The sequence below is a fragment of the Epinephelus fuscoguttatus genome, linkage group LG11, assembly GCF_011397635.1.
Source record: "Epinephelus fuscoguttatus linkage group LG11, E.fuscoguttatus.final_Chr_v1".
Taxonomy (NCBI): domain Eukaryota; kingdom Metazoa; phylum Chordata; class Actinopteri; order Perciformes; family Serranidae; genus Epinephelus; species Epinephelus fuscoguttatus.
Genome location: NC_064762.1, coordinates 42,323,217 through 42,339,352, shown reverse-complemented (window position 1 = coordinate 42,339,352; position 16,136 = coordinate 42,323,217). Strand labels below are relative to the sequence as shown.

At 43.1% G+C, this 16,136-nt stretch overlaps 1 protein-coding gene across 1 annotated transcript in view; it reads right to left on the bottom strand.

Moving 5' to 3' along the window:
• Positions 1 to 16,136, bottom strand: part of kcnk10a (potassium channel, subfamily K, member 10a) — a 124,935-nt gene that overhangs the window by 54,455 nt on the left and 54,344 nt on the right. The window contains exon 3 of the mRNA XM_049590684.1: positions 2,286 to 2,403. Coding sequence (XP_049446641.1) covers positions 2,286 to 2,403 — 118 coding nt within the window. The remainder of the gene's footprint in view (positions 1 to 2,285; positions 2,404 to 16,136) is intronic.

The following is a 16,136-nucleotide window of genomic DNA, read 5'->3' as shown; positions in this document are numbered from 1 at the left end:
AAAATCAATTGCCCCTTGGGGACATAAATAAAGTTGAAGTTGAAGTTGAGCCATGGATGGTAAAGAGGAGCTCAATTATCACTTTTGTCCACCTGTGGCAGTAATTTGACAATTACAATCACTTTTTAGAAATACTTTTTTTAACACAGTATGTGAGCTGTCCTATCAGAGAGGAGAGAACACTGGACTTGCTGTATGCTAGCGCCAAAGATGCAAACAGCTGCTCCTCCCTCCCCCCTCTGGGTTGGTCAGACCACAACCTGGTGCTCCTCAACCCCTGCTATGTACCACTAGTCAAGAGCCAGCCTGCGACCATGAGGACAGTGAGGAGATGGTCAGAGGAGGCTTATGAGACACTGCAGGGCTGTTTTGGGGTGACAGACTGGCAGGCACTCTGTGAGCCACATGGGGAGGACATCGACGGGCTCACAGAATGCATCATGGACTACATCAGCTTCTGTGTGGACTCCACTGTCCCAGCCAGGACTGTCCATTGTTATCCAAATAACAAACCATGGGTAACAAAGGACATCAAAGTTATCCTCAACTCACAGAAGAGGGCCTTCAGAGCTGGTAACAGGGAGGAGGTGAGAACAATACAGGGGGAGCTGAAGATGATGATCAGGGAGGCTAAGGAGAGGTACAGGAGGACACTGGAGAGGAAACTCCAGCAGAACAACATGAGAGAGGTCTGGAGTAGAATGAGGACCATCACTGGCTTCAGGACTAACAACCACAGAGGAGTTGAGGCAGCGTGGACAGGGCAAATTAACTGAATCTGTTTTTTAACAGATTTGACACTGCTGGACATGTCTACGCCCATTTGGATAAGCCGGCGAGCACTGTGAGGGTCATGTTTTTTAACTTCTCTAGTGCGTTCAACACCATACGTCCAGCTCTACTGGCTGACAAGCTGACAGCAATGCAGGTGGATGCCCCCCTGGTGTCCTTGATTGTAGACTACTTGACTGGCAGACCACAGTATGTGCGCTTGCAACACTGTGTGTCAGACAGAGTGGTCAGCAATACCGGGGCCCCGCAGGGGACTGACCTCTCTCCCTTCCTCTTCACCCTCTACACCACGGACTTCAGCTATTGCACTAAGACCTGCCATCTTCAGAAGTTTTCTGATGACTCTGCTATAGTTGGATGTATCACCAAGGGTGATGAGGATGAGTACAGGGCTGTTGTGGATAACTTTGTCACATGGTGTGAGTAGAACCATCTGCAGCTCAACGTGGCAAAGACAAAGGAACTGGCTGTGAATGTGAGGAGGACCAAGACACCGGTGACCCCTGTTGCCATCCAGGGGGTCAGTGTGGACATTGTGGAGGACTATAAGTACCTGAGGGTACACACTGATAATAAACTGGACTGGGCTAAGAACACTAACGCTCTCTACAGGAAGGGCCAGAACCAACTCTATTTTCTGAGGCGACTGAGGTCCTTCAACATCTGCCGGACTATGCTCAGGATTTTCTATGAGTCTGTGGAGCCAGTGCTATCCTCTATGCTGTTGTGTGCTGGGGCAGCAGGCTGAGGGTGGCAGATGCCAACAGACTCAACAAACTGATCCGCAAGGCCATTGACATTGTGGGAACGGAGTGTGACTCTCTGATGGTGGTGTCAGAGGGGAGGATGCTGTCTAAGCTACGAACTATCTTGGACAATGTCTCACACCCACTCCACCATGTGCTGGTCAGTGGGAGACTCATACCACCAAGATGTACCACTGAGCGCCACAGGAAATCATTCCTGCCTGTGGCCATCAAACTGTACAACTCCTCCCTCTGAGTGGCCCTGAGACTTTTTCACACACACTGTAATAATGCAATGTAACTTGTGCAATAACCCATTTCACCTTGACTGTATATATTCTGTTTGTGTAAATAATTTGTAATCAATTTACAATATATATATATATATATATATATATTTACGTTTATGTTTGTTAATAATTCCTGTTTATTTAACTATATATTTGTAAATACTATTGTTTAAATTTCTTATATTTTCACGTATCTTTCCTTTCTTGCAAGGAGCACCTGTAACATAAATAATTTCCCCTCGGGGATCAATAAAGTATTTCTGATTCTGATTCTGATTTGTCTTTAGATTAACATGTCTGAGGATGAAGCCAGCTAATCTGCATATTGCATTTATTCATAGATAGGTGGAGTATGGAGAAAATGATTTTGTACCTCCAGCACACAATGCAACATACAATGCACTCCCTGTATTGAACTCTATTGTTGTGTTCAGTGTGAGCCATTGAGTCACATTACCTATGGTTGTAATGACAGTCCCAGCAAAGAAGAAGGCACTACCCAGATCCCAGTGGCTGGAGTTGTAGGAGGTATCACCGATGGGATTCACCCCAGCATTCACAGCCTCCACAGAGTGCTGGGAAGAGAAGGAGAGACAGGGGCACATAATAAAAACCTAGTGTGACTCTGGTCGTTGCTGATTCTGTCTACAGTGCTTTGGATTAAGCATCTGGCTAAAATGACCAACTCTCCATATTTGTGTCTGCTGGGTTCTGAGAAGACAGTTTTCCCTGTGTAACGAGTGTGAATGGGACACGAAGGAGGATGACTCAACAAACTGTTTCCTGCATTTATTCGCTCCTGCAGAAGACATAAAAAGATATCCTTTCTTTGGCACTTATGCACCTAAACATGCAGACATGCACAGTGTTTACAATTGGAAATGCAAGCTGTGTTGCATAGGTTACATGACACAGGGCGGACTGCCCTAGTGCAAATCGCGCCCCCCAAAAAAAGTGAAACTAAAAACGTCTATAAAACTTATATTAATGGGTAAAACAACACAAAACAGCTTGGTAACATAATAATTTGCAACAGTGAGCAATATGCACCGAAGATATCAATATAAATGGCTCAAATTCCAAAGAAAATAATACAAAATCACAGCAGTATTTTCTCATACACTTACCCCGAGCAACGCCAAAGAGCACTGTTAGGGCAGCAAGTTTTTTTTTTTTTCTAGGATGGCAAGGCAAGACCCGCCCTACTCTGCCTTACTCTGCCTCCGATTGACTTACCCTGACATTCTTACACTAACCCTAACCAATCTCATTCCTCATGCCTAAACCTAACCAATCCAGCCAAAAAAGGCAATGACTACTAGCCAATCAGGCTGCGGAGCCCAGGAGGTAAGGAAAAGTCAGAATGCAGGAAAATCCACAAGAAAAATTTATAAAATTGTAGTAAATAAAAATAACTCAATGAGATAAAATTCACAAAAACAAATTGGAAATAATAATTAATAAGGTGAATTTTAACTCAGTTACACCTGCTGCTGTTGTGAAGTACAAGAAGACTATGTAAAAGAAGATATTCTTTATTCATTTTTTTCACTCTGTTGTCATATACACACAGGCCCAAAATGCACTCACAGCACCTACACATGCATTAAATGGAGAGATTGTTGGGGGTTCAGTGTCTTGCTCAAGGGCACCTTGGCAGTGCGTACGGGGGCCAAGTCCCTATGGACTGAACTACTGAGTTGATAGTTGACTGTATGATCCAAAAATATTTCAATCAATCACACAAACAAATCAGAAAACAACAGGAGCACCAGTCTATACAGTATGATGCAGCTGTGCAGAAAGTCCTTCTATTGTCCAGCTTATAATGATCCCTTTTTTCAGTGTGCACTCTGGCCTTTTAGCCTTCATTGAGACCGCTGAAAAACCGAGACAAGCCAGTTTAGATTCATTTCCTGTATCTGTATCATGTGGGTTTCACCACTGTCCAGACACTTTAGGAGACTAGCGGCAGTCCATTCATTCCAACGGTAGAAGTGAACAATCTTATTAGATCATATAATTTAGTGGACATATGAAGGCTTCTTCACCCCACAAGCAAAGATTTTCCCTATTTTCTGTAGTGCACACATCCTACTCAAGGATTGCTTACTGCTGTGGGTGTGTGCTCTGTGGTAAGGTTTGCTGCTGTTAGCTGCTGAACGAGGGGCTATAGCCACAGAGCAGCTCTTGGTCCTTGGTTTGGGGTGGTTTGTACTGTACAACTATGTATGTGCTACTGGCTTGACTGCTAAAGAGAAACTGGCTGTGAGGGTCGCGTATGTTACTGTGCTACTGTGTTAGCTGCTAAGCAGAGTCTGTAGCTGTGTGGTGGCTCGTTCTGTGGCTCGATGCATTTTTATCCACCACTCTCTCTCCATCATCCTCATAATTCACAATGAAACCAAAGTGGCTCCAAACACCAGACCTGTAGGTTATGTGAGGATCTTGTATTTCTGGTCTGGTAAAGATGTTACTAACCATCTTGCAATGAGCTAATTGAGGGGCAGACAGCATGCTTCCTATTCCATCCTGTGGGCTGCCTTGTTGAGCGCAGTGGCACTGAGATAGATTGATGACAAATTTAAGACCAAAAAACAACATAAACTGTCTTAGTAAGATGTTGGGCCATGTGCTGCCAGAACAGCTGCTGTGCATCTTGGCACTGAGTCTACAGATCTGTAAAACTCTACTGGGGAGATGGAACACTCCCCAGTAGAGTGCATCTTCCAAAAGATATTCCCACATTTTGTGTTTTGATGATGGTGATGGAGACAGCTGTTTGTATAATAGGATAGTTAAACATATTGTTCAGTTTGTGACCAAAAGCCTCATACCAAGGGTTCAGTATGAACAAGTGTATTGTTACACCCCTAGTGGAAGTTGGTGAGGAAGGGGGTGCAATAGGTAAATTTAAATAAACTAATAAAGTACATACAGGTTTGAAGAGGAGGGGAAAAGAGGGTAAAGATGAAAGTTTTGATTACTCTGAAATATTACCATTGTATTTTTTAACCTTGATCAGCCTACTGGAATTTCCAGCTCAAGCTGGTAGCTGATAACCAGCTTGGCCAGTTTGAGCTAGGTTTTTGACAGTTGGTAGCTGGCTTACCTGTATTACTGGTCACACCAGCTACCAGCTCCTATTCTTAGATTGTTACCACTTAATCATCTCAGATTCTCACCAGTTACCAGCTCAATGTCCAGCCATTACCACCAGGCCCAGCTATTGCCAGTGTTTTGTTGAAGGCTATTTTCCCGTTGAAATATGTTTTCCCCCTTTCTAAACCTGGACCAAACCTTTAGCCCTAGCGCTAAACACTGAACGGGGCCGTCACATTAATAGGGGGGAAACACTTTGATTTGATGAGGAAACACATTTCGATACACCAAATGACTTTTCAAGCAATTTCACTGATGCAGATAAATTTGCTAAAAAGTGCTATTAGTCACAGCATCTAAGTGACAAAGAAAACAATGATTAAAATATAAAAAATAAAACAAAAGGTTGTCCATGTGCCAAGTACAGAAATCATAATGTCATAAGACACAGCCCTTAGGATAAACAGAAATATTTAAACAAAATTATAAATAGCCCCACTATGTTGTGCTGGTAATGTCATTTAGAGCTGGAGACCGCACTGGAGTCAGCGCAAACTGCACGGTATCTGGGAAAAGCAACTCTTCTTTGGGTGACTGAGATTGTCAATGCAGGACGTGATCAGACTGTGTCAGCAATAACAGTCTGTCGACAATTACATAGAGAGGGATATTATATTAGGATCGCAGTATATAAACCCCTTATTACAAAGATGAATGCACAATTGAGAGTTTGGTGCAAAGACCAGTAGCGGATCCTGATATGGGCCGAATGGGTGTTTGCCCAGGGTGGCACCTAGTAGTGTGGGGGGGCTGCAGGAGCGGCAAGTGCTGGAACTTGTAATTTACGTGACAACGCGTGAACGCAACAAAGGCTCCGCTCCAACTGACTGTGTGTACAGTGCTGTGCTGCGCTGCTGTGTGTTACACACTGTCCATAACGATAACTACGTCAGGTAACAAACTGTATCGGACTCGGGTTGTTTTTGGTTGGTGTGTGTGTGTGTGTGTGTGTGTGTGTGTGTGTGTGTGTATTGGGGCGGAACTCCACCGTGCGCGATACAGAGAACAGAGGAGAATTGTAAATACGCGACCATGTAGAGACAGAAATGACATGCCTTCATGTAAATAAGTTAAATAACATAAGGCTATTTAGTTTGTTTATTACAAGGACAAGGCATAGACCTGTTCAATAGGAAAGGTAACCTTAAATTACTTCTGTTGTGATCTGGCGCAACATAGAAAATAAAATTAAATAAAATTAACTTGACCTTCAAGGGGGGGCTACTATTATATTAGGGGGCGCCACACTGCTTGTGATTCTCAGTTCAGAGGCCAAATAATTAAAAAAAGGGGGTGTCGCCCAGGGCGCCATTTAGGCTAGAACTGCCACTGGCAAAGACCATAGGCACTGGTCTACAGAGGTGTGGGAAAAAGTTATTTGCTCAGATGAGTCTTCCATCACTATATCCTTGACATGTGTGGCTAACACCAAGAGAACAGCACATGTCTAAATGCTTGATCTCACAGTGAGGGGATCCACTGGGTCTGTTATCCTGGGGGGGTCATTTTGCTGGCAGGGTCTGGGTCAACTTGTCATCTTAGAGAAAAGGGTCTTTGCAAATCAGTACAGAGTTGTTGTGAGTAATCACCTTTATCCTATGATAAAACAATTTCTTTCCTAAAAAAATACACCAGCCAATTCCCTAGCCACCACACAGCTAGAACAGTAACATACAGAATACAAATACACATAGTATACAATAACATAATACAGCACTGCATGTTAATTCAATACAATATACAACAATAAATAAAACAATAATATAAATGTTATTTATATTATGTATGTTATAAATGTTCACTTCATTTTAGTTGTGCTGAGTGCCACAATGCAAACGTGATATCCACAGAAAAATTCTTTGCTCAACAAACCAGTGTATCTTTGTTAAAGCACATTTGTTGATGCTGTTTGTTTTTCACGTAATGATAAAGGAACCTGTGTTTCCTCTGTTCTGATGCAGTTTCTCCAGCCAATGCTGTTTACTGCAGTCTCTGTGTCTCAGACACCGGACAGCATACACCTGTATGAGTCTATCTTTCATCATGGCTTCCCTGCTTTCATCTCATCCCACACTGTCCTTAAATCGTGGCTGAAGTGCAGACAGACATCAGGAGGAGGCATCACACTCAGTGCTAGTCTGCCCTGTGAGTGGCCGTCCTACCAGATGGAGTCTCAGTGTAATGAGCCACACGCTGGCATGACAGAAAACTGTGCGGCCAGCTGAAGGGCAATCAGACAAGGACACAACTGATCCACCTTACCCACAGAAAGTCAAACTCTGACACAAAAAAGTTCCACTTTGTCCCAAACTTGTAGGTTTTCCACAGATATCAAGCCTTAGTTTGGACTTTATCTTATTACATATCAATAAGTAAGGAATAATAATATCACATGAGAGGGAGTGCTGTTGTACAGAATATCAGCCAGGCTGTGATTCAGTCAACCAAGCACCATTTCCTTATTAACAGTAATAACTGACAGCAGGTTATCCTATAACTTATTATTTTTCTCTCTGTCTTTATCTTCGTTTCTTTGTTATATATTAACAGTTTAGAGCACCTGTAAAGTGGATTGATACATGTATAGTTAAAAGTGCTGTTTTACTCCATATTGGCACTCATGGAACCACTTCAAATTTGTTCAAAACTAAGCATTTTATAATGGAAAATGTCTGTGATTCTGTGGCACTCTGATAAATAAACACACTTCTGGGTGTGTCATAAAGCAACAATGTAAGGTACTGAGATGTAATATACTGTAATATGTGATTAACTAAGGATGGAGTCATTTAATATAGAAAGAGAAAGAAACATTGAAAGGGGCTACTTTCTACGGCCCTTCAAAAATTGTAGATGATCTTGTTCCAGGAATGGTTATACCCAATTAAAGGTAATGCTATGTAACTGTGTAATTTTGAGGTAATAATGTTTTTTCCTCGAGCACTAAGCTTGCTCCTAACAGACAAAAAAGACTGAACCAACACTAGAGCTAGAAACCTACATTTTCCACAATGGCGTCCTTTCACATTGTTGGCTGCTGCTTAATATTTGTCCATGTTTCTGGATGGTTCTGGCAATCCATGTTTTCTGGTTGTGGAATGATTTAACTTTCTACACATCCTGACCTCAACAGGTCGGCTGCATGGTCACTACCCACAAACATGTGCAGTGTTGCACTGCAGCCGCCTCTGAATGTTGCAGTGAATCATAGCAGTTCCAGTTTATTTCCAATGCCTGTACAATGGTTAGCAGGATGCTAGTTGAACTGGTGTCCATTCTTCTCCATCTTCCTTGGTGTTTACTGATGTTTACATCTGAAACATACTGCAAACTAGCAGCTAGCTAGAAGTTGGCAAGCGGAGAGTTTACAGACTGGTAAGTTGATTTCCTCAAACTGAAGAAGATCTGCAACCACATGCCACCACCACACAAAAAGTACCGCCAAGAGATTCTCAAGCTGACAGGCAGGTAGACGTGTTTGCGCCTAACTTGTTACGTGCCAGTCAAGGAACCAGGACCCAGTAGCAGAGTTCAAACAGAAAGTTTTATTGCCAAAATGTTCACAAAAGGACGTAACGAGGAACACGCTCAAAAAACAAGGAAACAACTGAAAGCGCTCGACAAAGCATGAGGAAGACGCTGAGGACTACACGTGGCGACAGGCAGGAGATCACTGAGAGCTCGAGCGAGGAGCACAAGCATAGGGAACAATCCGGCACAGGAGACAATGAGAGAGTGGCTTAAGTAGCTGGCTGATTAGGCAGAACAAGCTGCAGGTGTGCTGGAAGCCCTGCTCCCAGTGATCGCCCCGCCTCCCGGCACACCCCCTGCAGACAGAGGGAGAGAGATATCAGAAACATACTTTCACAGAAAAAAACGACAAAAAACCGGACCATAACAGAACTCGTAGTTCCTTTCTTTCAACCAAAAAAAAAAGCACCTTTACCTGAACATCTCAAAAATGATCAGTCAGTCTTGTTCACCAGCTCTCACAATACCTGTAGCTGCTCAAAAATGTTATCTGCCTTGTTTTAGACCACAATAGATCTAATTGCTTAAAGATATCCCCAAGAGACACCCCCACACAGTAGCCTAGATTAGCATCTGGAAGAATTTAATTCAGCCCAGAGAGATAGTCTTAAAACTACAATGCCAGAGACGCCTATTACTCATCATTAGTAGAGGAAAAATAAAAACAACTGCAGGTTTCTTTGCAGCACTGTAGCCAGGCTGACAATTAGGCCTCCAGTTTTGCAGACCGGGCGAGGCGGAGGCGCAGTGCACCTGCGCTTCGCCAACTGCCGCTGACAGTAGACCTGGTTTCAGCTGGCGAGCTTTTAGCGCACCTTTGGCTAAGCCTTTTGGCATGAAACTGTCACTGCACCAAGCTGGATCTCTTGACACCTCCCCCTGCTGCGCCGCCCCACCCATCTCAGCACACCTCGGTCTGCCAAACTACCAAACTGAGTGCGCCTCGGGTTGCGCTGCTCGAAACTAGCTCTGCACAGGGTTCGCCACCCTGCGCCGTGCCAGGAAACTAGAGCCCCGAGTCACAGCTCTATTGAGCCTTGTATTCCTATAGCCTAGGCTACTTTAAGCAGTTGTACCCTTAGGTAACGCTTATTTATTAGATATGATCAATATGGGCTCTAGTTTCGCAGACCGGGCGAGGCAGGGGCGCAGCGCACCTGCGCTTCGCCAACTGGGTGTGGCCAGGCAGATTTTGCAAGTTTGGCACACCGTGCGCCTGGCGTGGCTACTCCTCTTGCCCACCTCCGTCCCTTCTACCTGCGCAAGTTGGAAAGAGGGAGGAGAGAAGGCGTGGAGTGGGTTTTACACACATCACACCAATCAAATGAGCCCCTCTCCTCGCCCTTAAATGCGCTGCGCGAAGGCGTAATGAGAGTTTACTCAATTCGCCATGGCAGAAGAGAGCAGCAGCGTCAGATGGCCAAACTTCTCCCAGGAGGAAACTGATGTTTTGGTCCGGGAGGTCTGGTCACAGTGTCCGAATATATGGAACTGCGAGCAGACCTCCAAGGGCTGATGATGCAAATGTAGCCTGGGAGGAGGTCACCACAATTGTAAATCAATGTTGCATTTCTCTCGTGCGAGCGCGCACGCTCTCTCGTTCTCTCTCGCAGTCTCACTCTGTTTCTTTTCTTTTGACTTTTCTAAGATGACAGATGCTGAATATATACTCCCTATCTGATGCTGTGGCTGTCTGTGGTTGGCTGAGAGGGATGTGAACTCATTAGTTTTGTTAATCAAATCAGGTTGGGTTTCCATTATGCGTGCCAAACGTGCCAAACGGTGCCAATCCCCTTTGATCCGACATCAGATGTGACGGAACAGTCGATATCGAGATACATTTATGTGCTGATTGCAGATAGTTGCATTGAATAGTGTTTCTTTGGGTATTTATTGCATCGTTAATGTGCCTGACATTCTGGAAACCTGCCTGTGAGGTTTTGGTGACGTGTGCGCACTGTCCGCTGGCCAGCCAAACTTTGGCTTACACCGGCTGCGCTCCCCCTGCGCTGACAGTAGACATGGTTTCAGCTGGTGAGCTTTTAGCGTACCTTCGGCGAAGCCTTTTGGCACGAAACTGTCACAGCACCAAGCTGGATCTGTCAAAATCTCCCCCTGCTGTGCTGCCACTCCCATCTTAGCGCACCAAAGCGTTGAATATATTTTGATTAAGATCTAACTAAAATATTATTTTGGGAATAATAATATATTTTGTGTATTATTGTAGTCTATATTTCTAGACTCTACCATTTTTTCCCCCCCGTTAAAGGGTTTTTTTGGGGAGTTTTTCCTTATCCACTGTGAGGGTCCTAAGGACAGAGGGATGTCGTATGCTGTAAAGCCCTGTGAGGCAAATTGTGATTTGTGATATTGGGCTTTATAAATAAAACTGAATTGAATTGAATTGACTATGCAAGTCTACGAGTGCCTAGACCTCGGCCATTTCATTTCATTTTTGACATTTACAAAGCTCTCCAAATGCCTTTTGACATAGCTGTGGAAATTAATTGCAAAGTTACTTTTATGCTATAGATATTTTTTCTCAGCCAGTTATATTCTCTTCTCACCTGTGAAGGGGGCCCACCCGCTGTGCCGATGGGCCACTGTGCCGATGGTCCGTTGTGCCGACGGGCCACGGTGCAGATGGTCCGTTGTGCCGATGGCCCGCTCTAAATAAAAATACTCCCTCCCTACACTGTCCGCGGTCCTGAATCAGTGGACAGAGGTTGTCAATTCTTAGTGCGAGACAGACACAAAATGAACAATTCAATTTTAAAATGATACTGAGATTAATTAGTCAGTATTAAAATAATATAGGGATTAATTAGTCTCAAAGTACACTGTTGTTTTTGACATGAGAGCGCACACAGAGATGCCAAATTTTATACTTTTTTTTTTTGCTTCATTTCACCATTTTCGTCCAAATTTTATGACAAAATTTATGTACAAAATTTTGCCTTTTTTTCCTGGAAATTTTATGATTTTTTTTCTAGAAATGTGATCACTTTTTTACTAAAATTTTCTCTTAACATTTTTTCAATTCAGCATCTCACACACAATTCGAACTCAAACTAGGTCTGTGATTTGTTTAAAAAACATTGTTAAGTGGCACAGGACATCCAAAAGGTTGCTGACCCCTGGTATGGCTGAAGCACCATGGACAGCGCCAATGCATCTATCACTGTAGCTCAGAGGCTCTGATGCCTGAGTCAGAGCATGTGAGCAGAGTTGGAGCTGAAGGATTTTGTATGTAGGATGACGTCAGGTAATATGGGACATCAGTTAATATGGGACATATAAGGTCTAAGGTATTTTGCAATTCAAATATTAGCAGCCAATCACAAAAAACGATTTTGAGTTGTTGCTATAACACCTCCTGATAGAAAACAATCAATTTGATTGGTCACTGGTAACGGGCGGCACGGTGGTGTGGTGGTTAGCACTGTCGCCTCACAGCAAGAGGGTTGCTGGTTCGATCCCGGGTGTGGGAGCCCTTCTGTGCGGAGTTTGCATGTTCTCCCCATGTCAGCGTGGGTTCTCTCCGGGCACTCCGGCTTCCTCCCACAGTCCAAAGACATGCAGATTGGGGACTAGGTTAATTGGTAACTCTAAATTGTCCATAGGTGTGAATGTGAGCATCTCTATGTGTCAGCCCTGCGATAGTCTGGCGACCTGTCCAGGGTGTACCCTGCCTCTCGCCCAATGTCAGCTGGGATAGGCTCCAGCACCCCCGCGACCCTCAAGAGGATGAAGTGGTTCGAAGATGAATGAATGAATGAATGAATGGTCACTGGTAACCAGGAAGTTGTTGATGAAACTTTGAAGGAGATCGAAGGAGTAAGTGCAGCGACATGTGGGATTTCATTTTTGCAAAGTAAGGCTGAAAAATTGTATTTTCATGAAGTGTTTTATGAAGACTTACAATTTTCATGAATACATTTGCCAAATACACATTGTTTTTTTTGTGAATTAGAATTTGAGGCACTGTCCCATATTGCCAAAAGGTGTTTGGTAATATGGGACAAAAATTTCAGCTATATCGGGACACTTTATAAACTGTTAATAGTTGCAATTAAATCATGATTTAAGCAGTTATGCTGAAAAGCTTTGCTGTTACAGGTAGTTTTTGCATAATTTTCAACTGTGGGCACATTTAGCCTCACACAGTTACATTAATCTGTAGGCTAATAGGCCTATAGGCTACACTGTAAAAAAAAGTCTGTAAAAAATACAGTAAAAAACTATCAAATAGCAACAGTAAAAGACCGTCAATTCCAAAATTGTATATCACCGTAGTAAATACACTGACTTTCCATAAATCAAGAAACAGTACATAACTCTAATTTTTACGGGTACAATATGTAAAAAACACACAATTTTACTGTGATTTTTTCAAACAATTGTAAAATGAATGAGAAAATACCGTAAAGTCAAAAGTGGGTAATAACCCTAAAATTTACAGTACTATTCAGTATAAATCACGGATTTCACTGATGTGTACATTTAAATTTACAGTAGAAAACCATTAACCATTCAGCAAAGTATATACCGTCATTTCTTACAGAAACAAGATGTTAAAAATATGGTTCATATATTGCTGATTTAAAGAAAACCAATATTTTACAATGACATAATATCGGCTACTGTTATTTTATGTTAATGTCCTTGTAAGGATGAATCTATTTATGCAATAGTAAACTAGCCTATAGATTGTCTTTCATAGGCTATTGTCTCACTGGGTTCACTTTACTGGACAGCCTACCAGGAGCCGCTTTCCTGTCTCTCTGATAGTTTGTATCTCACTGCAAGGTACTTTGGTCAGCATTATTATTATTATTATTATTATTATTATTATTTAGAGCCACTCGCCTCTATAGCTCAAAGATCAATAGAGGCGAGTGACACATACTTTTTGGACCTTTTTGTAGACACAGGCCTCTTTTCTGCTGTCAGTTCAATTTTAAAGGGCTAGCCCCTACCAAATTTAAATAAAGAGGGATTTTGCACCAGCTGCCCTGCTCTGCTCCTCCATTTACTTAAATGCAATCTCCTGTTTTGTGAGTCGTAGCTGCAGTCTGTCTTTTTAAATCCACCATTCACTCATTTTTCTAAAAACATCTGGACACAAAACACACATGTACTCCTTGCCCAGGCTTGTCCGCTTCTCACAGTCTAATCGGTTTCTATTTCATTCTTCCTGCCCGCCAGAGACGGTACGAACAAAGATACAGTATTATAACAAGATGACCCACCTACAATATACCCCCATTGTATGAAATGGTATACATTTCCGGTCTCCTAAGTAGGCGTTGTCCCCCGTAGCCCAATCAAAGACGATGGAGAACCGCCAATCAAAGACGAGTATCCCCAACCTCGCTTGGTTATCGTAGATTAGCTGGGCTAACCGTTAGTGGTGTCTGTAATAGGTAATAACTCATTAAACGGTCCGTGAAAAAAATATTTTTCCAGCGGATATCTTAGTTACAACATGATTGAGCTAGCAAAGCAGTTTTGTGTTGCTATGTGTGGTATTTATTCAGTTTTGGGAAATCACGATGTCTAGAAAGCATCAGTGGCTGCAGCTGACAGGGACAGCTAACACTAGCAGCTAAGCTAACATCAGGACGTCATCTGTTAAAAGCCTCCCGTTGTCGGATACGACATGAAACTACTCCAGTTAGCTCAATCATGTTGTAACTAAGACATCCGCTGGAAGAAAAATATTTTTTAATCCAGTATCTTTGGTGAAACTGCACTGATTTCAGCACCAGAGAGGAGCTATGTGTTGCCAGATCTCGCGAGAGTGTGTTGTTGAGATAGAAGCAGGTCTTGAACAAAGTAAATTTTCTCCTGATTTGTCCATGTGAAATTTGCCATTTTGGTGTCGGAATGTTCTGAAGACATGTGGCTTGCGATAAATGGGTCCAATATCTGCTTCCGTGACTATGGGGCGAAAGAATCGGCCATAATCTGTAATCACGTTCATTTCTCCCACTGAAGTCAATGAACTCAGTACCTGCTGTTAGTCTCCTAAAGGGGCGTGGTGATCGCGAACCCCACGTGACACTGATACAGGAAACTGACTCGCAGTGCACCGTCTTGGTTTATCCACCGTCTTTGGTACGAAAAACCTGGATAAGCATCACGCGCATGCTCAGATCGAGACATAATACCAACAAAGTCACGTGACCAAAACACACGGGTACTCCTTGCCCAGGCTTGTCCGCTTCTCACAGTCTAATCGGTTTTTTGATAGAAGTTTTTGGAGTTTTTGACCCTCCCCCGTCTCCTCGTTAGCGCCGTTAACCGAGCTGGAGTCTGGAGAGAGAGAGAGTTGACTTTTGAATCCTTCTGACCGACAGCTAGGCGCCATTTCTGCGCACCCAGTAATGAGCATCTGTGGAGTCTATACACGTCCTGGGGTCCGTTTCACAAAGCAGGTTTAACAAAACTCTGAGTTGATCTACTTTGAGATAGGAAACTCTGAGTTTCCAGTTCCAGAACAGCTGATTTGAATCAGTTTAATCAACTCGGAGTCGTTTCACTTGGAGTTAAGCGCGTGCACCACAACTATAAAAAGCCAGCATCAATGGAGCCCCGATTTGACGAGTCACCATGGCAACGCGGAAGAGGGCTGCGTTTTTCACCCCAATAGAATTAGAAATCTTAATGCGCTCACGCGGCGAGTTTGCACGTTTTCAAAAAGAAGTGCAACACCGCTGCAGCTGCAAAAGAGAGGGAGACGGCGTGGGAGAACATTGCTGCTCGGGTCTTGAATGGTAGCCTATTAATTTATTTCATTTAGGCTAGGTGCAATCCCGCGGGGGAGAGGCGCACTTGGCAGCAGTTTAGGATGAAATGTAAACACATTGTTCAAACAGGTAAGACCTCGGCATAATCTCATGGGGGTACCTCATTTTGATCATGTTTTACATTGTAAAGTAAATATTAAGTGGCTGTTTGACTGTGCAGTTGTTTTATCCCCAACATAATGCTGTTTTCACACACATAAATGTCTTCTCATCTATATCATGTTCTGTTAAATAATTAAGCCTATTTAAACTTACACATACTTCTACTCAGCCAACAGAAAGAAGGCAGATGCCTGTAAAACGAGCACACTTTTCTGACCGCCGTGCATACAGTTGCCTCACTCAATAAGTGCTCAGCATCTCCGACATTGTACAAAAAACTTCCATTTGCAAAGAAACGCAGCGCAACACACAATATCTGCTGGGATGTGAGCATGACTACGACTGGTAATGTTGCAAATGTAAGGACGGATTAGGTTGTGTATGTAGATGATGGACTGTGACGTGAAATGGTACAGCTCAAAAATATAATTGTCTGGAAATGCTAAAACATCTATGCGTGGTCTGTTAACCACCTCCCGACGAATATTTAATTCTCTACGCAGTAATGCTGCTCCTTCATCCACAGGATCGTTATCAAAAGGACATGCCATGTTAGTGAAAAAAGTCGCCACCTACTGTGCCTGATGAACTTCTAATATACTGACTCTGATTTTTTTTTAATGATTTTTTAAAATGACAGACGGCAGAAGTAGGCTACGCCAAAACTCGCCTGCTGACTGACTGAATGAGGAAATCAAATG